Source organism: Hylaeus volcanicus, chromosome 5 (genome assembly GCF_026283585.1).
Source record: "Hylaeus volcanicus isolate JK05 chromosome 5, UHH_iyHylVolc1.0_haploid, whole genome shotgun sequence".
NCBI classification, from domain to species: Eukaryota; Metazoa; Arthropoda; class Insecta; order Hymenoptera; family Colletidae; genus Hylaeus; species Hylaeus volcanicus.
Window position 1 is genome coordinate 30519441 of NC_071980.1, and position 24333 is coordinate 30543773.

At 40.8% G+C, this 24333-nt stretch overlaps 3 protein-coding genes across 11 annotated transcripts in view; 1 reads left to right on the forward strand and 2 right to left on the reverse strand.

The window, feature by feature from the left end:
• Positions 1-7113: 7113 nt before the first annotated feature.
• LOC128877057 (ATP-dependent RNA helicase Ddx1) lies at positions 7114-10730 on the reverse strand. Its single transcript, XM_054124015.1, has 12 exons — positions 10527-10730; positions 10340-10391; positions 10091-10281; positions 9822-10021; positions 9282-9752; positions 9041-9210; positions 8806-8968; positions 8542-8728; positions 8179-8472; positions 7884-8101; positions 7669-7789; positions 7114-7596 (listed from the first exon to the last, which is right to left on the reverse strand). The coding sequence occupies exons 1-12, from the start codon at positions 10540-10542 to the stop codon at positions 7481-7483; spliced, it is 2199 nt and encodes a 732-aa protein (XP_053979990.1). The 5' UTR covers positions 10543-10730; the 3' UTR covers positions 7114-7480.
• A 698-nt stretch (positions 10731-11428) lies between these two features.
• Positions 11429-24333, forward strand: part of LOC128876293 (histone acetyltransferase KAT7) — a 28184-nt gene continuing 15279 nt past the window's right edge. For 2 of the 7 annotated variants that reach the window (XM_054122515.1, XM_054122518.1), the window contains exons 1-9: positions 11429-11798; positions 11974-12439; positions 12519-12764; positions 12837-13100; positions 13182-13364; positions 14088-14457; positions 14548-14842; positions 14912-15156; positions 15243-15429. In XM_054122515.1, coding sequence (XP_053978490.1) covers positions 11781-11798; positions 11974-12439; positions 12519-12764; positions 12837-13100; positions 13182-13364; positions 14088-14457; positions 14548-14842; positions 14912-15156; positions 15243-15429 — 2274 coding nt within the window. In that variant the 5' untranslated portion in view covers positions 11429-11780. The other 5 variants (XM_054122516.1, XM_054122520.1, XM_054122522.1 and 2 more) reach the window with 5 other exon arrangements.
• Positions 17626-24333, reverse strand: part of LOC128876294 (uncharacterized) — a 35127-nt gene continuing 28419 nt past the window's right edge. For all 3 annotated transcript variants that reach the window (XR_008456991.1, XM_054122523.1, XM_054122524.1), the window contains 2 exons: positions 21192-21485; positions 17626-20525 (listed from right to left, as the gene is read on the reverse strand). Coding sequence is in view for 2 of the 3 variants with exons in the window: in XM_054122523.1 (XP_053978498.1) it covers positions 19919-20525; positions 21192-21485 (901 nt within the window). In the remaining variant the exon portion in view is untranslated. The remainder of the gene's footprint in view (positions 20526-21191; positions 21486-24333) is intronic.

A 24333-nucleotide genomic window follows, 5' to 3' on the forward strand; every position in this document is an offset into this window, starting at 1 on the left:
TTTCCTAAAACTTAGGTGATTTCTCCGATAATGTCCTTGTCGTTAAACGTTTCTTTTACTCAATTTTATTATTTTTTTTCGAATCTCTATTTTTCCTCACCCTCCACCTTCGCCCCGTGACGATTCAATTATTCGACTTCCCGTGTTTTATTTCTTTTGGAAAATTGATATTTTTCTTTTTCTTCGACTTCCGAATCTCGACATTTTAAATCACATCGGCCCGACCCGTAGAAGTCTCAGCCGCACCTTTTTACAAGAAGAGTATTTTGTGAGATTTTACAGTATTTCGAAGAGCGTTTTAATTGTATAACTATGTATCAAATATGTACAGGGTGACCGTCCACGGATTCATGTTTTTATGTACGTTTCCTAATGGATCGAGATTCCTCAACGATATCGTTTTTTACCGATTTTTTTCGTTCCATTTGAGATACTTTAATTCGTGTACTTAGGCACACACTGTCGTTGTAGCTAGAGTGACGTCTACGTATGTAAATCCTGAACTGTGCAAGAGATGTGCCATTGTTGACAAAATTCGTTTTACACGTACACGTTTTTGACTAGCGTTAGGCTCAAAGTTTTACAGTCAAAGTATGTCAATGTAAACGTTATAAACATACAGAGATATAATATGTTGCTTATTTATTCGACTTTGTAACGTCAAAGTTCCGCGTCTCATTTCCGAACGATGCTTCGCGTCCTAAAGATATACGTTACACACGATCACGTGTACAAAATTTTGATCCGAGCATCCATAAATCAATTTTTGTCATCGGAACGTGCTACGATAAGAACGATTCTGTACCCAAGTGAACTTTTTATCTCGCGTGTCTTTGCAATTAAATTCCTTTCGACGATGCTATTTGGACACCCTGTATATGGTAAAAAATCTCCTATCGTTTACGTTGAATCTTAACTATTGTTGTTTCTTTTGTCATTCGACAACACACCGTATCCAGAGGACAAAGTGCTTGTACGCGTGTGCGAACTGCTTCAAAAGTACAGGTGTGTGTGTGCGTGCGTGCGTGTGTGCGTGTATATATATATATACACGCTATTATACGTATATAAATTAATAAATTAATACGTGTTAACAAGGAAAGAAAGAAATAATTCATCTGTAAACGCAACGCTCTTCTTCCTCGCAGCGCGTTCATCCACGTACATGCACTCTCGTGTTGCTGGATCAACCGCGGATTACCGAATCTATGTAACGTCTACTTTTATAATAGGTAAACGAGAGTTTAAAGTCAAATTAAACCGAGTAAAATAAGAATATACGAATAAGTCGTGTCTCGAAAGGTTTACATAATGTGACCGTACTACAATGGAGGCGCCGGTCTTGCTATCCTTATTACCTCGTTTCGGAAATTTTTTAGTAAATTCGACCGTGTTTGCTCATCTTTTTTTTTTTATTTTTTGCTAAACGTTCATTTATTTGTATTCCGCACAGCGGGGAAAAAAGTGTGCTCGCGAGAACGTTTCTTGACAAAAATTAACGGCGACTTGTGTTTGAATTTTTACGCTTTCACCCGTTTGCGTTGTCTCGTTTCCACGAAGATCTGTCAACGAAACTTGTTCGTTCTCGTGTCCTTTGCAGAGATGTTTATCCAACAGCCTGGGTAATCTCGTTTTGGTCCGCTCAAACGATACATCACATCTAATCGTATCTCGCGGAGATGTGGCCGTTAAAACGATGAGGATAGAAATTCCGGAAATTGCATAACGGTTACTCCGTACATACCGACACGAGCCCGCTTCCTCGTAAATGTACTCTCGTGTAATATCAATGTATATGGGCCCGTGTGCATACGTATATATGTATACCTATCGTACTAATTACATAAACTGACAGCCATAGTTTGTAAAACGGTATTTATAACTTTACGAAGTGTTATTTTTACTGTAAATCTGTAACGACAGATGCGAGAGATTGTAAGAATGCGAGGGAGAGAAAGGAACCATGTGAGCCTGTCTCGAGTGAGTATTATTAAACTCTCGAAACTTCCGTGAAACTTTAATTGTTCACCCAGCACAAAGAGATGTATGCGAACCATCATTTCGTGTATGCTAGCGAATATGAACGAATATTGTGTAATTAGTATTGTCGCGAGTATTCTTATACTTTCTTTCATTTCTCTCCCTTTTTTTTATAAATATATTTATATGTATATATATACACATTTATATATATATACATATAGAATCAAATGCGTTCATTCTAATTTCGACTGCTTTATCCAGCGGGGTCGGACAACCGAAAAAAAAGGAGAATGGAAAATACAGTTCGCTTACCCATGAGAAAAGCTGCGTGTAAATGGTCAACGTCACGTAAACTTAATTGTCCGTTTTTCGATCAGCCGCAATGCAATAACACACATACACGTACAAACAGAATACGAAGCAAAACCGATATTTGGTATTTTCTTGTTAAATGTAAACGAAATTTGTAAATGTAATTATTAATCGGTTGTTGTGTGCGCGTACGTAAGCGAAACAAACGGATGCCGTATTAATAAACAATTTACGTGGCCACGATTATTACTGATCTATATATGTGTACACACAACACACACACACACACACACACACACACACACACACACACACACATTGTATACATACGCCGATCGCACAAGTTTTGTTTCTTTTATTGTACGTACAATGTACCAGACATGTGAATATGTACATGTAAAAACTAAGCGGTGCAAGTAATTATTATTATTATTATTTGTAAATACAATAACGACAGGATCGTATGGACACAAAGCAATGACGTATCGATACTTTGACGAAGCTGATTTCAAAATTGAGCGTGTGCCTCGCGATCGAATGGAAATCGTAAATGATATACGATCGGACGCTCAGTTTGTACGAAGAATATTGACGTTTTGAGCACAATAATGATCCCATAGATCGTTTAAATGTTGTATTCACAGTGTTGATCAGCTCACGAAACAATTTGAACAATATAAGCCGATCGATATTGTTAATATTGTTTTCCTCGTATGTCGATTTCCTCAATCGCGCGAACGCACAACGCGTAAAGCAAGTTTTGCATTTAAATCTTTCGAAAGCTGTCCCTCGACCATATATAGCCACGTTAAAATTTAACGAAGGAAGAAATTTCGTTCTCCTCGACGCTTGTGATTGTCTCGAGCGGCCCAGTCGTAATTTGAGGGATAGAGATCTTGTTCTTCTTGTTTCCATCTTTTTATTTCTTTTTTTTTTTCTGTTGCGATCCCCTCGAGCGAATGAAAAATCGTCGATGAGAGCAGAGTGTGGTACACGTCGTCCACGAAGCGTGCCATTTCGTCACGTACACGCGATACACTTCGTGGACCATGTTGCTGGGAGTATTGCCTTAAAAGAGAAGTAAAAAAAGAAAGCGAAAGTCAAAGTAGACGACTGGGCGCGGTTGGAATCGGCGTAACGAAACAAGATGCAAAATGCTGCACGGTGATGCAACGGTGATTAACAGCGTCTGAATTAAACGAGACATAATTTCATCCAGATATGCACGATTGCGTCATCGAGTATCTTAATTGGTTCATGTTAAATGAAGTTAGAACAATTTATAAATCGCTGAGCGACGAGTTCCAGCCTACGAGTAGAGAATTGAATTGAATTCTGGAATTTTATAAAATTTTCGATCGTTACGCGTCTTTCTGACGAAGCCAGACAACGTCTACGAAGTAGATAAACAAATACGCGTTTTGCGTTACCATATTCGCGTTTATGTTAAGAATACAGAGTCATTTATTGTGATCGTCTTATCGTTACATTGTTATTCGATAAAAAATTGTCTTTACACAGTCAGATTTTATTGAAGCGGATAATGTAATTATATTATTATTATCATCATCGTCGTTGTCGTCGTCGCCGTCGTCGCCGCCATTATTCATCATCGTTCATAATCTTCATCACGTTCATCCCCATTGTCATTATTGCCGTTAATATTAATATTATCATTGTCATTGTGATTAGCGATTACCGCTGCAAATCATTGTTAAAAAAAAGAAAGAAAAAGAAGAATGCTACGTTCGGAATAAATTAGATCCATCTAATACGATCTAGACGCATATATACATGTGTATATTGAAAGGCATACGTATATGTACACATGTGCATATGTATTTATTTAAACGACCACGATCAGCGCAGATCTGAACGAACGTAAACATTGTAATATTGTATTTCAAATGTGGTTATCTTTAAAATAATAGAAAAGTGTTCGTCTTTCGTAAACGTAGTCATTTTGTGTTGATGAAAGAGAAATATCTATTTTCTGCGTTTAACGAACAAACAAAAACAAAAGAAGAAAAAGAAAAGAAAGGATTTTCTTTTCGAAGATGCGAGTTTATCTAAAGCCCGGATCGTGGTCATGCGCGAACGCGCATAAGTCGATGCAATAATTTTTGGGATAAAACACTTTTCAACGTTTATTACGATCAGGCTAGCATTATATCTTATTAAATTGGTCCGAAGGTTGGATGGAATCATTAAATCAATGACGCAAGCACAGACGTACAGAGAGTCAATAAGTTCAAACGAATCACGATTACGATTACTGATTCAACAACTCACGGCGCAGCCGTACAAGATTCTTATCTCTTCCGGGTGAATCGAAGACGCGCATCCGCTTATCAGAATCGATTAAGAACAGCAAACGCGAATTTCAACTAAAAACACAAAGAACTTTTGTATCGAGCGGTTATAATTTCACGGAATATTTGCGTTGGAATGTTCCTTAAACATTTCCACTTCCAGTTAACGATTAACGAGCGTTTCATTCAACGTGTAAACATACAATTGTGCTTAAATGTCGCAAAACGTGAACAATTTCTTCGACGAACCTTCGTATTTTTTCTAAAGAAGCTTGCATATCAAAGATCTAACTAAGGTAATCAGAGAAACATGTTCTTCTTGGATGTCAAGTATAGTAACGCAGAACATCGAAGGATATGAATCTTTGATCGCCTTGATTCTTTGGTTTATGTGTCAGTCTTTCCCCTTAGCACCAAGTCCCTCAAGTTTTCAATAAAAAATGCTCCATTAGTATTCCCTATCGAGTAATATTCGTATTTGCTGGTATATCGTGAGCAGAGACGTGCAAAATGTTTATTTAGATAAAAGTGTCGATTAACACATTGCCAATCAATCGAGGAAACCTTCCTCTTTGCCAAACAATAAACGTGTTTACGCTAACTGAATATGCGATTAAAAATCGAAGATAACGTTCACAGGTGGTAGATAAGAACTAACTTTTAAAGAAAGTACAAATTGAGGTTATGTGTTCTAGTCTTACTCGTTCAGTCCCTTCTTATTATTTCTATTTAAAAAAAACTGTTGCTTATAAATTTCCTAACCGAACAATTTTTGCATATCTGTTTCTCACGAATACATCATTGTTTTTTCTCGATAAATTAATTGAGGAAAACCACGGTTGGCAAGGTGTTAACGAGAGAAAGGTACTATACAATCTCTTTATTCTCAGTTCAACTGATCGAATAATCGTCACTAATGGATATCTTGTTTTATTTATCTATCGTTAGAATAAAATTTACCCATCTCTGTATGGTCCCAACGCTTTTTGTTGATTCTTCGTCCTACATGAGCTCTTTGCTGTATTAGAAAATTTAGAGACCCAACAGTGATCTTATGTTACAAAGATTGATCGATTTGTCATTGATCGACGCGAGTTGTCTCGTGATCTTTCGTTCTATGACCAGGTCACGGACAATATTCCCAACTTGAGACCACGTTATTGTTTTTAAGTCAAACAAGAGGTTAGATGAATGAAGGAAAAGAGGATGACCTAGACAGGAGCTACTCTAATCTAAACCATTTGTCCTGGAGGCCCTTCTAATTCATTAGAACAAAGAGTCACCAAGCTCACCACCCACCGACACCCACTTTGCGCTCCCTATCTCCTAAAGCCTGTCTATTCACCTCCTCTAAATAATTCTTAACGAATTCGTTGTTGCGTGTCTCTTAGGAAATATGTTTAGGCGAGAACTTAAAGGATGAATTATCATCGAAACGCAGACACGAAAGTAAGGAGTAACCGTTCAAGAGTGAGATGCGTACGATAAAAACGCTGATTATACGAATTAAACGCGTCGAAGCAAATGAAAAAACGGGGAAACTATACACACGTGATTGTAAATGAATAACCGAGTAACTCGAGAAAATTTGTTAGGAAATGAAATTAATGTTGTCCACCCCATGATATTTTGAACGTCAACGAGTAATAATATCTCTCTTATTTTTTTTTTTTTTTTTTTTTTTTTTTTTTTTAAGACAGACTAATGGATGTTTATGACAAAACTGAAACATAAAAGATACGAGTCAACAAAGTTGCGAAAAGATATCGTAAAGAAATTGATCATTCGAGATCATATTGTCGATGGCTATTCAAGTAAGAATCATGGGGTGGACGTGTAGTGTATATGATAAACTGATATACATATAAATACACAAATAAATATATATATCATATATGTATATACATATATGTATATTATATACATATAAATATAATTCACCGAGTTAACGCGGACGAATGACTCCGTGAGTGTATCGCGAAGCGTGAATGACCATGTACGACTGTAAATGTGTTTTTAGATTACAAAAGATAAAAAAAAGAAAAATATTTCATTCTCGTTCTGTGATGACTGTCCGAATACGATGGGGGAAAAATATCGAGAGAAATCATTTTCGTGGATCTACGCTGATTAAATGAATTTATTTAGCGGATAATTAAATGGTTCGACACGTTAATATCCGCGCGATGGGAAGCAAGCAACGTTTGGACACGCAAATCGTACACATTGTTTAAGAAAAGTGAGAAACGCGTAAAACGTTACACTGAAAATATATATACCCGAGTGCGGGGAAGAAATGGTATGATTTGTATACTGTATAACTAACTTTAGCCGTTTACCATTGATTTCAAGAAATGTGTATAAATTATTATGTGTAATTAAACAAAAGTCATTTAGTAAATTCTATAAGTACGATATATTATACAAAATTCTGATCATAACGCGCGTGCGCGTGCGCATGCACATATACAGCAAGAAAAAAAAAGAAGACGATAAGAAAAAGATATTGTGAAAATTACAAAACCAAACACTGCAAGGCCACTGTATTATACATTTGTGTAACTGAAATACCGATGGTACAATTATGAAAATTATAATGATACAATAAACACTTGCCGTATGTCTTATATACACATATGCAAAAGCTATTTACATCGTACACGTTTTTTTTTCTTTTTATATAAGAATATTATGTAAGCTCTCTTACGAGTTAATTCACGTTCAGGTGATCGTAAAGTCTGGCTACTAAATTATACGTTAATCGAGATTATATTATTTGTAACAAATTTGTACATTATATGTAAAAGTACACACTGTTTATAAATATTAAGAGATTATCCGCATACTAGAGTAACATATCGGAGATTAAGTAATTAATTTGCAGCAGCCATATGTCTTTTCAAGTAGAGAAGTTGCGTTTTCGATTCTAACGCAGTTAACTGGGAGACGTAGGGTGCCATTTGTTGAACATGATTTTGATAGTTTGAACCTGAAAATTGATAAACATTTAAGTACCTGTATATAAAGATCACTGTATGACACAAATGCTAAGGATACGAACCCATATTTGCTTTCTTTTGTCCGTAAGTAACTTTTCCGTCAAAGTCGTTCATCGGAATTTTGAAATCTGGCTCAATTTGTTGAATTGTAACGTTTAAATGATCCTCGATGTCAGCTAAATACTAAAAGGAACAAAATTCAGAACGATATCGACAATCACAAACGATACTTGAGTAGAGAATGATAACACGTAACTTGTACTACGTTGGAACTTACGTTTGGTTCGTTGTACCAGGTACAGCAACCACCCTGGTTGGTAAGATTAGTATTCTGACAGTTTTTTCCGCGAGTAGGACACCATTCCCCGTGATACCATACCTTTTCAGGTACTTTGCTAACTAAAGAAATAGCTAGACCCATTCTTTCGGCCCTACCAACTCTACCTATACGATGTACGTAGTTCGATTTCTCATCGGGTAGAGTTATATTAATCACTAGAAAGAAAATTGTACTATCAGTTGTATGGAAAAGTCACACATACATTTATTAAATCAAAGTAAGATACACTTACTGAAAGGTAATCCTGAAATATCCAATCCTCTGGCTGCAACGTCGGTACAGATTAAGAATTTGACTTCCTGCTTCTTGAATTTTTCCAAATTAGCTTTACGTTCAGGAGGTTTTCGATCGCCGTGCAAACACACGCATGAAAACTGATTTCCACCTGACTGTTTCAAATATCGCTCCAGGTTATCGCAGTCCAACTTGGTTCTGCAGAAAATAATTGCTCTATCCATATTGTGTTCCTTGATAGCGCGAATACAGTATTCACCTTTTAATATCTTCACAGCTTCAGAAAGAGTCTCTGGAAAATAAATGTAGTTAAGCGTGTAAAGCAATGATCTATGAAGATATTGTGTGACTTATGATATACCAGGACTGTTGCTTCCAGGTCTTATATTGTCTCTGTTATGTACACCGTCAGTTTGTATAGATTTTCTTAAATTTTGCCAACAAGTATCTTTCTGTGGATCTACTGTTACAACAACATGATGCACTGTTTCGGGTACTGCATCTTCACCTTTAAGATCTACCCATGTTGGAAAATGCATTAAACGTTCCTATAGAATGTGAAAACGTTTTATAAACCGTTCCATAAAACATTAGCCGCGTATAAATTATATTCATAGATACTTACAGCCATTTTCTTGACCTCGAATGCATGTAATGTAGCTGAACACACTATCATTTGTAATCTTTTCCCATCGGATGTAATTTTAGGAATTTGTTTATGCAAACGATCGATTAATTCGGTGTAACCTTGCTTCAATAGACCATCAGCTTCATCCAAAATAAAAAATCTAAAAATATATTATATTATGAGAATAACTATTGTAATCAAGCCTGTACGTACGCGATGTTTTACAAAATACCTGCAATGTGTTAATGCTAAATATCCGCCTTGTATTAAATCTTCTAAACGTCCTGGTGTTCCAACTACTATATCCACACCAGAATTCAACACTGAAATTTGTTCTTTCACACTTACTCCTCCGATAACTAATAACTCTCTAATGACTGGATCTTTCAAATGTTTTTTAAACTAAATAGAAATACCATTTAATACTTTTCAAAATTAAATATTTTTGTTAATAGTGGCTAATGGAAACTTACTTTTTGAATTTGATTATAGGTTTGCTCAGCAAGTTCTCTAGAAGGTTCTATGATTATAGCTTGAGGTGCATTACACTTTGGTTTACCATCCCCTTTACCTTGAACCTGACTACTGTTTATTGGGTTTTCTCTCACGAATTCTTTAGGAGCAGAAGCAACAGCTGTGTAATCATTCGGAGGTGGATATTTAAATGGCTGTGCTCCAAAATTAAAAGACATTTCTGCGTTTTTCAATACAACAGCTGGATAAAACGTTTGAGATTTTTGTTGGGCATTTAAAGTAAATGCTACTCCAAAATTTATACCGTCCTTTGAAAAGCTAATTTCACCCTTTGATAAATTCAGATAACATCCAATTACATTGTTCATTCCAAAAGCCTCTCCATAGCTATCAAATTGTTTCGAATTTGACTTTTTACCAGTTCCACCAAAACCATAACCCAATTTGTCTGTTCCCAGATCCAATGAAGCCTATTTAACAAACATACTATCGTTACAACTTGATGAATTTTAAAGTACAATGAGAGTAACAATAATTACTTGAGATGTAGACCAGCCAACACGGCATAATCCTTCATCGGTTACAGTAGCTTCGTAATAAAACTTTCCATTGCCTTGAACACCTTTATTTGCTCGACAACCATGCCACTCTTTTGGTTCACGACTTTGACATCTTAGACCATCTGGAGTTACAGCTAATGATTGACCTCTGTCAAATAAACTTAGCGACCAATGAGTAGCTGTAAATAATTGTGCAGATAATTCTGTGGCCACAAGAATACATTATTATTAAAGTAAAAGAGGCATACAGTGTTGCTGTTGTTGTCCTGTTGAACTTTTAGTTTTACCAGACTCAAAATCTTTTAAGGTTTCCCATACAATCTGCAAAACTGGTAAGCAAAATGCCCCAGTCTTTCCACTACCAGTTTCAGCAGCCATTAATACATCTCCACCACCTAAAATTAGGGGAATGGCTTCGGCTTGGACATCTGTTGGTAATCTGTAATTTAAATTGTTCTTGTAATTTATATTTAAAATTAAGATATTGTTCAACTTACGTCCACTCCATGTCATCAACTGCCTGGCCAAGTTCTGGCAAAACACCCATTTCTAAAACAAACCAGTAATAATAAAGAAAATATGTTGACAACTCAATTGATGTTACAACATAACAAGTGTATAATTTTGATTGTATTTTAGGTTATACGATTAATATAAAAAATATAATTAGCGAAAAATACGTACCTTCGAATGCTGTCATTGTTACGTCTTAAATTTACGTTAACCTTTAAAAGATGTCAAAAACCGGCTTTCCTGCTCTGAAATACTGTAAGCGATAGTAAGAGAACCTGCGTGCGTTTATGGCTAATGTTTAACGCCACCTATACTTAAGTATTTACAATTGGATAAATAACTAGATTAATTAGTTATAGATTTCTGTCGTTTGCTACTGCAAACTATTGTATTTTTACGTACATTTTTTCTTAAATAAATGATTGAAAAATATTATCAGCGTACTAATTTTCAATCCTACACTCCTAGCTAAGTATATATAGATGGAAATAAACATTCAACGACTACATATTATTTAAATGATTTTGATTGTTATTAAATAATTATCAAGGATTTACATTAACGACAACACGCCAAAATAACAAGAATTATTGCTTTATTCGTTTATTTGTGAACTTTCTGCGAATAATTCATGCACTTTGGTACACTCTGTATAAAGAGTAGATCAGTGGCAATATTCAAGGACCATTATTGTTACGATTTTTATTGAAATTAATTAATAATAAATATTTTTCGAAAGCGTTGCGCAGTTAATAATCAGAGGTATTCGTGAAAAACCGTGCAAACGACGGTATCGCCATCTCTTAGCCGTCTCATGTACTATAGGGGGTTACAGAAACGTATGAGTGCGAGGGAGAACGATGTTCGCTCGAGTTCGAGCTAAGAGCTTCGGAGACATTCCGCTAGATGTCGCTAGGTAGGTCCATCCTATATCTATCCTTGTCGCAAAATTTCGTTTCTCTCTCGCACACGCCACCTATGTCTGTCCCTCTCGCGCGTGCATCCTTCTCTCTCGCACTCACACGTTTCTGTAACCCCCTATAGTACATGAGACGGCTAAGAGATGGCGATACCGTCGTTTGCACGGTTTTTCACGAATACCTCTGATTATTAACTGCGCAACGCTTTCGAAAAATATTTATTATTAATTAATTCCAATAAAAATCGTAACAATAATGGTCCTTGAATATTGCCACTGATCTACTCTTTATACAGAGTGTACCAAAGTGCATGAATTATTTGTCTTTATACCATAAATATGGTTGTAAGACAGAACATAGTTTAAGATGGAAGGTTTGTTACTTATAGTAAACTGACTGCTGTAAATGATTTCGTTAATATTTATGCCTTGGAAAATCATTGAAATTAACGCAGAAATGATGCTAAACAATATTAGCTCTTCGCTTAAGAGATAGCACCGTGGAAATGACTCCAAAACGGAAGGTAAGTACGCTTTGTATAGGTTATAATGTCAGAATCATACTTGGATTCATTGTTAAACTTTACGAAAGTAAATGGAAATGGAGAATATTAGCAGAGAACAGAGTTTATGAAAATTTGCAAACTTTGAAGAGTGTTGTAGGGAACTAACATATGTAATTTAATCACTGATCGACAGACCACCAGCTCGGAGTCTACTTCGACAACTAGTTGTGGTTCCTCGTCCAGCAATTCCTCAAGCTCGGGTAGCGAATCTAGTTCATCGGATTCAGAAAGCTCCAGTAGCTCTGCCAATAGTCAAAAAGCATCCGATACAGAACGAACAAAGAAGAAAACACAGTTTCCCTCTGGTCATCATGGCAAAACTAAAGCCGATGCAGTTTCGGTTCCTTCTTCAGAGAACAAAAGTAAAGAAAAAGTACCATCCAAATCTAGATCTGTGGAATATTCTTCAGAATCTGAGGAATCACCCAGTAAAGCAAAGTCAGCAAAGAGAAAACCACCAGCTAAACCTAAGGCTACTGCCACAGTAGCCCCTGTTGTTAAACAGCAAAGGCCACCTGCTAAATCAGCAGCTACACCTGGCCAGCAGAAAAATACGCCGAATTCTAAACCTATCGGTAACAAGCCAAATAAACCTACCGGTAAAATCATATTTAGTTACATTACCTTTCGTAAGATTGTCTCTTTCCTTTTTACTAACTTGTATTTTGTTTTTAATAGCTTCTACAAGTACAAACGGGAAAAGTCTAGATAAATCTACAAAAACGACGTCGGAGCCTGTACAAAAGAAATTTAAGAAAAAAAGCATATTCAGTCCAGAGAATAGTAGCGAAAGCGATAGCAGCATTCCAGCTAAGACTAATGCACCAAAACCAGTAAACACTTGTGCAAAATATATAAAGAATCCACAACCCAAAATAAAATCAAACGATGCAAAACAAAAGGCTACTACTTCGAGCAGATCTAGTAAGTGACGAAGGATTATTTTTCGTTATGCTTCCAACGTTATTATGATTTGTAATAGGCTGGTTTGATCAGGTTTATTGGCGAAATCTGCACAGCCACAAAAGTCTGACAGCTCTGCGAGTTCTAAAAGTTGTTCAGCAGCATCAGGTTCCTCTGGCTCCTCAAATAGCAGCACTGATTCCGAATCATCGGAAAGTGTAGCGAGTCCACAGCCTCGAACGAAGAAAAAAGACACTCAGCAAAGTGCACCAGTAAACGCTATAACCAATGTTCCACCGAAGCGACCATCCGCGACAGTTGCACCTGTAAAGCCACAGAAATGTACAAAACGACAAAGTAAACAAACACAGAGTTGATGTCATTGTACTAAAAAAAAAATATGTTGGAATATTCTTTTGAAACTTAGGCTTATATTAGGTACTGTAAAAAGTGAGGACGAGGCCGACGCGTCTGCAAGCGAAAAAGAAATGGACGAGCACGAAGAGATGACTGGTGCTTCGAAAGCAACGACCAAAGGCAAACGGAAACTGCAAACACGAAAAGGGAGCAAATTACTTCAGCTTCAAACAAAGACAGCCAGTGATTCGGAATCTGACGCAGGTATAAATAGATTATAGCGTGTAATTGCTAATCTATCTGCAACACCTTTCCCCATCCTCTCGTGTGTCGAGTCTTAGTTTGAAAAGTATGTGGTTCGAAGGATTTCGTTCAAGTATTTTGTTAAAAATTTTGTTACTCAGATATTTTGGCAACCTTGCTAACTATTAGCAACATGTTTACATCCTGTGTGACTTGCATTATCTGTTGATATATCCTTGGTGTGAATTTATTTTGGTTTTCTTGTTTTCATAAGTCGAACAATATTACGTTAGAAGTTGGCTAGCTATTTGTTTTTGTATTTTTCTTTCGATAAGTTCAGTCCCTCCCGTCGACCTTTCGTCACAACACGCAATGCCCTATCAGCCTTGACGCTATATGGTAATTGTTTATGGTAGTAGTGTCACCGTTTTCTGGTAGTAAATGTCTCTAGTCGAGCAAAGTAAAATTCGGTAGTAGCATTAAATAGCATTGTGAAAAGAGGCGGGTAGAGAATTTTCTACACACGGTAGATTTAGGACTCTATGCTGCCTCCTTAACACAAAAAAGCAGTATTTGCGGTTCTGGATGGATGGATTGGACATATATATATATATGTAAATATATATGTGGCCCGTAGGAATCCAGTGGTCGATGGGACAAACATTTCGTATAAAAAAAAAAAAAAAAAGCATGTGTCCAAGGTGTCCTAAGATGCAGATACAGTCTTTTTGCTTACGGTGGCAGTATGGTTCTCAGGTACGGAATCGGTAGCGTGTAAGCGTATCCTGCAAATTCCGCTGATCCGGTGTGATTTATCGAGAGTAGCCGAGAGCAAGAGGAGCACGAGCAAATCGCCTGTTAAACGTGCTGGACCTAGCACCGCCGCCAGACACGCTTCCGGCGTGAACAGGGTACCGCAAAACAGTGCCATCTCCAACGCTACAGGTGGAAGATCAAGCCAGGGGAATTATAGTCGTGTACGCGTGAGCAAGGAAAGAGAATGCCCGCTAGCGCCGACGTGCGACTCTCGAGGTCATCTCTCTGGGAAACTCGAGTCACATTTCACCCTGGAGGGCTGTCCCTTGTATCACAACACGACGCCACAAGCTTGCGTGTGGGTAATCTCGTACTTGTTAATATAACAGGCCCAAAGGTGTGTCTAAAAGAGACTCTGTGAACTTGTAACGTATGTTTTTGTTTGCAGGGAGTTCTACAAGGAAAGGAAAAAGCGTGAGGAGGAACGGAAGAAGGCTGTAGCCTCGCTGGCTAAAAAGTCTCCAAAGGGAGTGCACCAGACATCAGAGCAGCGCAACTATCAACTGAAAGTAAGAGACTCGAGGACCAAATGGAAAGGAAGCACGGTCGATGGGAACGAAAGCGACAGCGGTAGCGAGCTCCAAGGAAACGAGAAAGACCGACAACCGCGGCTGACGAATCTCACGCCGGATTACGATCTGAAATTATTTATGGAGGCACAAGCAATCGCCAGCGAGAAGATCGTAAGCAATATCTCGTTATAAATAAAGGATGAACCTTACGCAACGTATACGCGATACGGTTTGTCATAGGAGAAGGAACTGAAGGAATTGGAGTACGACGGCGAGGGCAGGAACGGTGGCGGCACCAGGGTCATCGAAATGGGCAAATGGGAGATGGAGGTGTGGTACCAGAGCCCGTATCCCGAGGAGTTTAGTCGAGCTCCTAAGCTTTATTTATGCGAGTACTGTTTGCGGTACGCCAAGAGTCGTCAAGTGCTGAGGAGGCATCGAGAGAAATGTTTGTGGAGGCATCCACCTGGACACGAAGTATACAGGTGGGTAAATAGACCCAGCGCTGAGCCTCCTCTCTGGATCCAATAGCTAGCACGAAGTTGAACCGTAACCATGTTTCTCGATCCAGGAAAGACAAGATAGGCGTATGGGAAGTCGACGGGAAGCGTTACAAGCAGTACTGCCAAAACCTCTGTCTACTAGCCAAGTTCTTCTTGGACCACAAAACGCTCTACTACGACGTCGAGCCTTTCCTCTTCTACGTGATGACGATTGGTGACTCCGAAGGATGTCACACGGTCGGCTACTTCAGCAAGGTGAGTCTTACTTTTTCCTCTGTGTACAAGAAGAAGAATAGATGGGATCGGTACGCGCGTGGTGTCCCTGAGAGAGATCGTCTCTCCTTTATGGGCTCCGTTTTTCATTTTATACCGGGTATCGTCTCGAACCGATGACGAAATAAAATTTGATTTAAGGAGACTATCATTCTCAGGGTCGCTCTATACACTTTGAACTGGTTTTAGTTTTAATATTATCTCGATTCGATTCTGTGGTGGGAGGGTAACAATAAATAATCATTTAACACAAGTATTATATTAAATGGAGAAATATTTAGTAGGGAAACGTTGTCGTAAATTGTTTATTGATACAGATACGTATATACAAATGATGCGTGGTGAGCGAACGAATGGAAAATTGATATAATATTCGGGTAAAATCAAATCAATCCGAATATAAAAGAAAAGTTTTCGAGGCGTTTCTTATTGGCACGGACCTCGTTGCGACCAGCTATCAACGAGAGATATTAATGCGAAGCACGTGCGTGTACGTGCACGACTGTGCGGTGTCTGATGTACTTGTGTCAGTTAGCACTTGCGTAAACGGAACCCACGTTTACGTAGTAGGCGTTTCTCGTATGACACATGGAGATAACATTAAAGTCGTTGAAACCATTCGATACGACCATTCTCGTCTCTCGGTTCTTAAACAATTCTTTTATCTATTTCCATACCTTACTAGTATCGCTCATCATTCCTTAATGAAATTATAACAAGTTTATAACTCAAAGAGTGAATATTTCAGCATTCGTCAAGAATTCATAAAAATCAATCTTCGACTTCCTAACTTTCATTCAATAAATTCTAGTTTCCCGACAAAGATCCGAAACGGAAGATGGAATCGTCGCAGAAAGAATACGATTGCCGAATGTTCTGGAAAGTCTAATAATAGATTTGATTCGAGACTCGAGACTCGAGACTGACCCGTTAATCTTCCATTACGGAAAACAAAAAGCTATCGAATACTATGTACGGATAATTTACTCGAATCGGTTATAACCTTTCGAGTGGTAAATACTCGGGGTCAAAGCAATTCATATGCGTGCTCTCATCAGTTGCGGTTTCTGTAAACGGAATTTAATATTTGAATCTAATTATTTGAACGTTAATAAATATAACAAAATGATACGAAAATCGCTAATAATTGTGTCTGAAATGAAAGATCGAAAGGAAGGATTGACAAACGAATATATGCGTTCGTAGCCAGGAAGGTCAAGTAGGACCCCCGGTTGTATCAACTTTTTCATCCTAGATATTAGAATACACCCTGCGCGTTGAATTGGAACTCGTCGCTTTTCCTTCTCGGTTTACCACGGCTGGTATTTAACGGCGCAGGGATCACACGGGCAACGGTGTATATCGGCAAGAGGGTGTCTCGTATTTCTGACCCCTCTTCGCCAGAGCACTCCCTGGTCTGGTCGCCCAGGAGGTCGGCCGGAGCGCGAGCTCTACACGCACGCCTATTTACTGCGGAACAGCATCGCCGGAGTCGAAATCTTTACCGACGTTCAACGACCTCTGACCCTGGCAAGACGCGCCATTCCTCACCCTCCCGCCCCTCCCTCCTCGGAGGGGGAGGGTGACGAAAATTTCCTTCGGAGTCGAGCAAACGTTTACCCCGCTGCCGCCGCCGCCGCCGCCACCGGTTCCCTTTGTCTTGCTCGTTTTCCCGTGACGTCTTCGAGAAAACGTTCTCTTATCCCTCCGAGGGTGTGTACGTATACGCGAACCCAAAACGGCTCGATAGTCCGTCCTCCCTACGGACCGGGACAGACGGAACTTTGTTCAACTAATAGATGATTCGCAGTATTTATTTTATGTAAGGATTACAATTTTTGTTATATTTGTATTTTATTATAGTTCATTATAATTTAAATAAAGATAGTTTATATATATGCAAAGGTAGCAATGCTTCATACCTGTTCATTAATGTTAGTTGCACGATAAAGAATCGTTCATTCGAAAAGGGAAACAAACATTTTGTTACTTTAAGAGTTACTTTAATTTTTGTTACTTAAATCGTCATAGCGAAGAGAATCACATTTATATTTAAATTCTACTTGTTTGTATTACAAGTTGTGTTATAGCTGTCTTGTTTTCTTTACTTTCGCGAGTAATACTTATTATCTAGTCATGTCATACCGTAATTTAATCTTCAATGTTTACCGAAAGATGCAACTGGATTAACAAAGTTTTGTTGTAAAAAAAAAATGAGCATTGTAAGTAAACAACCAGCAACAGTTAATAGATTCCAATATGTAGACACTATAAAGTGTTAATTAAACAGATGATTTTTATAACTATGTAGATAGTCATCCTTCGCTGCAACTTGACGTACTCTCCCAGCTCTACAACTTAATGTCTACCCCCGCAAATTGGTCACGATGAAGCGCGATCGCGGCAAAATGGAGACAATAATTCCCGATATCGATCGTTGGACGTTGAAATTACTACAAAAGGTCCTGGCGTGTTCTTACCGAGCAACAAGATTGTGTTACACACCTTACAAAAGGGCGTACCCCGCGCGAGGTTTCCTGCATCCGCAGCGGCGGTGGCATCGGCGGTGGTGGCGGCACAGCACCACCAGCAGTAGCAGCAGCAGCAGCACCACCACCACCACCACCACCACCAGTAACGCAGAGTCAAAATCTTTATAGACGTTCAATGACCCCGACCCTGGCCAGACGGTCGTGGGGTGACGGTGGTGGCGGCCGACGTAGAGAGAGGGATGACGGGAGGGCGTACGTACGCTATGCGCTTACGGCGTGTAGTGGCAGGTGGGTGGATGTACGGTGTGGGGAGAGGAGGGCACGGCCGAGGGCGGTAGTGGTAGCTGCATAACGGGGGATGGTGGTTGCAGAGGACGATGGGGAAGGGATGGTAGGGCGGCAAAGGGGGGGAGAGGGCGTCGCCTGGCATCGGGTCGTCAACCTTTCTGCAGCACTGCGACGTCGGGGTCGTTATTATTTCCTCCTTCCTCTCCGTTACGTCTTCCCAGTGCCCTGCGTGTCTTTTTCGGCGACACCGTCGTTTCTTCGTTCTCGATCTCTTCCCGTAAACGTATCCATATAAGATATCTTCCTCGCGTGTTCTTTTATCCTGGTCCCCTTTGTTATCGCACGCTGCTTCGACGTCTACTCGGTCCTCCGTCTGGTGCCGTTTTTATCCCCCGATCGTGGAAGGTCGCGAGGCTTTCGACACAATTTACCCGGATTTAACGGATTCGACCTTTGATTGCTTACTAACAACCTTTCAAAAAACCTCGTTACATTACATTCCACCTAAATCAATTCATAGATAACTATGGTTGTCTCTCGCGATTCGCTAATCTTTCCATTGTACGTATATTCGTTACTTGTACATTTCTAAGAATATGCCTTAAACAGAATTCAATTCTCCATGAAGAATCGTAACGAAAAAGAACTGTATCGAGTATCCGTAACGCGGAGCCAGTTTAAAAAGCGAGGCAATACGAGGGGTTGAGATTCACGGTTGGTGCTCCCGGTACCACCTTCGCTCGTCTTCCTCGAGGGGGAAACACCATCGAAAGGAAAGACGCGACGACGCGGTTCGCGAAATCGATCGACGCGTTCAGCAGGCGTGGATGCCTCCTCGCGAGTCGCGTCTTGCGGTCTCCTCTGGCCGACCTCGAATAATCCGGACGTCGGCTTGGAGTGTTCGGGTCGTTGACCCCGGGAGCGTAGCGGCCATTGACCTTGAGTAATCCGGACATCGACCCCGCGGCGTCGAGGGTACGTTAACGGCGGGATCTAGACGGCGACCTTGAGCGATTGTTAGCGCACCGACCTTGAATGATCGCGCAGCACCACGTTCAGACGCGAGGCGACCTCCAGACGAAACGCTCAGAGTTTTTCATGGGGAGGGGCCTCCACGGTCGGTGAATTTACAAATTTCGATATTAAAACGGGCTTCCGCCTTGTCCAGTCAAAAAATAACTAACGTATACAATTTCTTTTCTATAGTATCCAAAGTTGTTACGTATCGAGTCCATACAATTTAATTTTAATCACATTTTTATTTGTTAGTTTATCTACGATACGTATGAATTTTTGTAATTGGAAAGCTAACGGAAACTTTTTAATTTATAAGCTGTTGCTTATGGCCGCGTAAAATAAAACTATGGTGGTCCGTGTCGAAAACAATGGAGCACGGAGATGATTCGAAACGCGAGGTATAACGAGATTCTTATTCTACGTATTATCCAAGTGCTGTCGGGAGTAGTATTAATGTAGCGCACTGATATTATATTACAAGTAGAACTCTATTTATTTGAACGTATCACGGGACAAGCAGGTTCGGATAACTAAATGATTCGTATAGCTCGAGTTGACGAATCCGCATAAGCGCTACGTTGCGTGAGCTCAGATAATAGGAGCTCAGCCCACCAAAGTGTTCGAATACCCAAGTACCGTAGCGAGTTCAAACTCCACTTTCATTTCTTCTGATTTCAAGGAACCGCAGTCCTTGCTCGAGAGAGTGAGAGAGAGAGAGAGAGCCGAAGAATAACGCAGGGATTAAATATGATTCCGGAGGACACATAATTACTGTTTACGACGTGGACGATAACGGCCTGGTAATCGTAACGCAACACGGGGCTTACATTCGCAAAGTCGTATTCCTTTGGATCCTCGACGAAAAAAAATATAGGGAAAAATAAAAGAAACGCTTGTCGCGTGAAATCCAGACGGAACCGGTTTTGGGGGCCATCGAGTCCCAAGATCCGCGCAACGAGGCCCTGTCCTGGTCCTGAAATCCTTGCGCCTTCTACCGTCGGGACGATCGAGCTTGTTCTAGCGAAACCAGAATTTCGATAGCCTTCGTTTTTGATTCGCCGATCATCGTCTGCGTATCGGATTATACAGGCGGTGCGTGTAATCGAGAGGGTCCTCCTTCCCTTTGCGCACGCGAATGTTCCTCGAGAATCGTGTATCGTAACGCTGCAGTCATCTTCTAATGAAACGGGGGTTGCATCATCCTCCACGAGGACGAGGGTAGAGACGGACCATGGCTGACTTTCACGCTTTATCAATCCTTCGTGGTCTTTTTCGTACTTCCTACAACGGAAAGGTTGCTTTTGATATCGTTAAATACGACATGTAAATAGTTTTAACGATTGTACAAAGCGATACAACATGCATGTTACTGTTGATACTTTATATGTATATTCTTGCACTTGGATTTCTAATCTCATAAACTTGCCTATATTTCACTTGTTCATAAATGCATAAACGTCCCTAGTCTACAAATAATTCCGTGGCCCGAGTTTCTTAAGATCAGATTTGTAACTTAATATAACAAAGAAATCTCGATACAAAACGATCGACAGTTTGAGAGTCCAGTCAACTCCCAAAGAAGGCGAACAAAACAAAAGAGATCGCTCCTTCGAGCCAGAAAAATTGACAATAGGAACAGGTCGGACGGTTTTCAGTGTTCCACTGGTCACTGAATCTCTGTGCACGGGAGGTTTATGGGGATTCGAGCGAGCAACGTGATTGGAATACGTCGATTTCACCTGGCAGATTTATTCCCGCTTTTAAGAGGCTCGTCTCATTCTTAGAGGATACTCTTTCATCCGTATCATGGGACTGCGAAAGGACAAGGGGCATTGTGGTGTAGGTGCCGGTGTGTTCGACATGCGTGTCGTGTTCCTCGGTTCTTCGCCGTTTTTTTTCCCAATCTCCCCCTCTACTTTCGCGCGGGATCCTGTCTGGAATACCTACGTAAGAGGATATGCCCCGTCGCGTCGTCTCGTTTGCTCGGGACACGCCGCGTTATTCGCAGCTCGCGTATATTCCGTCTTGCCATGCGTCCAAGAGAGCTGGGGAATATATATTGGAAGCAGATACATCTTCATCGACGCGTTAATTGCCCGGGGCTTTTGTTTCCAGACGGTGTTGATTTCCTCTCGTTTCCAGACCCTCTTAACTTTCGTGTCGACATGCCGTCGACTCGAGCGCATCGTTCCTGCTAACGGGAAACGCGGTGTCCTGCCACTTGCTTCTGATCCTTTTTCCCTTTAAATAATAACCTACGTGGTTAGAATTGTTTTTGGTTGCCAAACAACAGTTAGAAAGCGTACACGTATAATATATTATTACTGGTAGAGTAATAGAAAATACATGTATGTACATAATCCTCCGCTATAGTTTCACTGGATTGGTAAAATAGTTTCGCGTATGTCGAATAGCAAACTTGCAAATTTCAAACGCTCGCCAGTGAATCTGCTAGAAAGTTCGATCTAAAATTAGTCGACGAGTTTCCGAAACAAATTCTACCGATATAAACGAACCGCGTCGGATTAAAAAAAGCCAGACGAGCACGATAAACGTCGCGAGAAGAGAAGAAGATCGTGGAAAACCAGCGAAAATCAGTAGACGGTGTATCCGTGGAGACGCGTTGATTCGCCAGCCAACTCGTTTCGCTAACTTCCGCTGGTGTGCCAGTTAGCTCGTCACGAACCGTTCCACTCTATCTAGTCCTGAATAATGCATACAGAAATGGAACGGCCCACCTTCTAGGAACGAAGAAACGACCGAGGGGAGCTCGCAGCATATGAAAAAAACGAGAGGATAAAAAGAAAAAAACGGCAAAAGTGGAGGAGCAAGAGAAAAGGATTAAGGGAGATCGGAAAACGATGGCGGTCCGATGCGTGTAACGCAATAAATAGACAGGAGCCGACGGGAACGTTTATATCTCTGAAAGAGAAGAGAATTCGAAGCGTGCACCAAGACGAATGAAAGCAAGAAGAGGGCCCCGAGGAAGGTAGGTTCGGCAGGGAATGAAAATGTATATTCCAACGAACGGATGTCGTTCTGAAAATTGTCGAGCTTTTTGTTTCGTCGTATGTTTCCCTCGTCTGCTGAAGCGAAACGGGCCGATTTCGACGGAGCGTGTCCTCGAGTAAGGCACCAAGGGACGATTTTTGTTGCGGCGCGGGCGGCGCGGGCGGCCCGTTAACACGGTAATTGGAAACTAAAAGAGGGAAATTCAGCGAGGCAAGTGGCTGCCGCCGCGTACCCTTTCGGAAGAACGAGGAGGACCGTGAAGAGCCCCGGGTGTACATAACGCGTAAATAGTTGGACCCCGGGGCGTTTATATCCGAACGCTATGGAAAGGAGGAAAGGATCAGACGGGAGGGTACCAAAAGAGGCGTGGAAGACGCGGAGGGCCGGAGTATAAACGCTCAGAGGATCTCTTTGAGTGGAGAGAAATCTGATTTCGAGGATAAATTTATTTACTATGAAATTTCTGAGAGAAATTTCTGAGAGAATCCAATCGAGCCAAAGGATAGGGATAAAGGAGGAGAAATTACAATTGTCAGAAGGTAGCGTCCAACTCCAACCAAACCTAGCTACACTGCGAACCAGAGCAGAAAAGGATAACGATGCAATTGTTTAACTTTAAACTGAACTTTAATTTAAACTTGATTGATAACGGCAATTATCACACCTCCTCGTCGTCTCTCGACATCAAGACCGATGTTTAGTATCGCGAAAGGAGAGTTAGCGTCGCAAGGATTGTCCAGCGCCTGGTTACGTAATTTCCTTAAAAATATCCTGCAGACGCGGCACGAGACGGGTAAGGAGGAGAGGTTGGCGCGAAAGGGACTGCAGGGAGGCAGAAACGGGAAAGGGATGACGTAGGGTAACACCGGGAGTACGAGGACGAGTAGTAGTAGTAGAGGTCGTCGATACGATACGCGGCGGCCTCTTGGAGAAGAGGTTGGGGTAGGCTCGCCCAACCCTCCACCTCCGTATCCACCTCGGTCGAATTTCCCCTCGACAGCCCTCCTCGTCCCTCTCTGCGGAGCCTCACTGCCTCCACCCCGCGGCTGGGCTCGATCGATGCCAGACAGTCCTGTTCACACGACCAAATCCCGTCGAATACACATCGTTCCCTACAAGTTGGGGTAGGGTAGCGCCTAGGCCTCTACCTCGAACTCTAGCTCTAGCTTCTGCTCCAACTTTACCCCGCCTCCTTATCCTTTGCCTTCTCATCCTCCAGCCATGTCTCGTCCCCTTCGTCGTCCTTTTTTCGCGCGTACTCGACCACGATGTCGTTATACGCCTCGTGTCTCGTGACGGAGAGCCGCAAGTGTACCGTGGCGGTTTCCAGTTTCCCTGTGCCACCTTGCCGGGCCGTCCCCTCCGTCCCTCCTCTCGGGGACAAGGAAAAATCCACGTGGCCGCGAACTTCCTGCTCCGGTATATACCATCCAGAAGAGTCGTCGCCTCCTGTTTGCGCAGATTCCTCGGACCGGGCTCGTCCTTTGCCACGGCGGACCTTGACCTTTGTTCCCTATGGACGAAACTATATCGGCTCCCAAGCCCTGGGCCGCTACCGAGGCTCACACTTGGTTCCTGAGGTCACGCACGATGGACTGGAAACCCCATTTTTATGAATACTACACCTAATTAATATATATATATATATATATTCACTTGTATCATAAACGCATAAATATAATTCGACTATGTGAATGAACTATACTGAAAAAGAAATGGCGAAAGATATAGCAGCAAACTTTTGTTAAAATCCACGCGTGTGGTCTCGTGATCTGAAATGATGGAAGAAATGAAACCCGTCGATCGTAAAATTTCATCTCGTCCTTGGGGTACACCGAAATGATCGAACGTGTTTCATCGACACCGTTTCGCCGAGCATCGACTCTGCGGACGAAAATACATCTCTGAGGGGAAAACCCGTGCCTTTAGAGACTTCCTACGCTCGTGACGTCCGCGACCACTCTGTATAACCCGTGTCTTGTTGCTCCTGAATAGAATCAGGAACTATTAATTGAGAAATATCTCCTAGTTGGGAAAATTCGCAAGAAAATCTGTAATCGATTAAAAAGAAGAATTA

Coding starts and splice junctions, on each gene's coding strand:
- LOC128877057 (XM_054124015.1), bottom strand. Junction 8,473..8,541: donor ACCTGGAAGCAACAGTCCTG/GTATATCATAAG, acceptor TTTATTTTCCAG/AGACTCTTTCTGAAGCTGTG. Junction 7,790..7,883: donor CCTGGTACAACGAACCAAAC/GTAAGTTCCAAC, acceptor TGTTCCTTTTAG/TATTTAGCTGACATCGAGGA.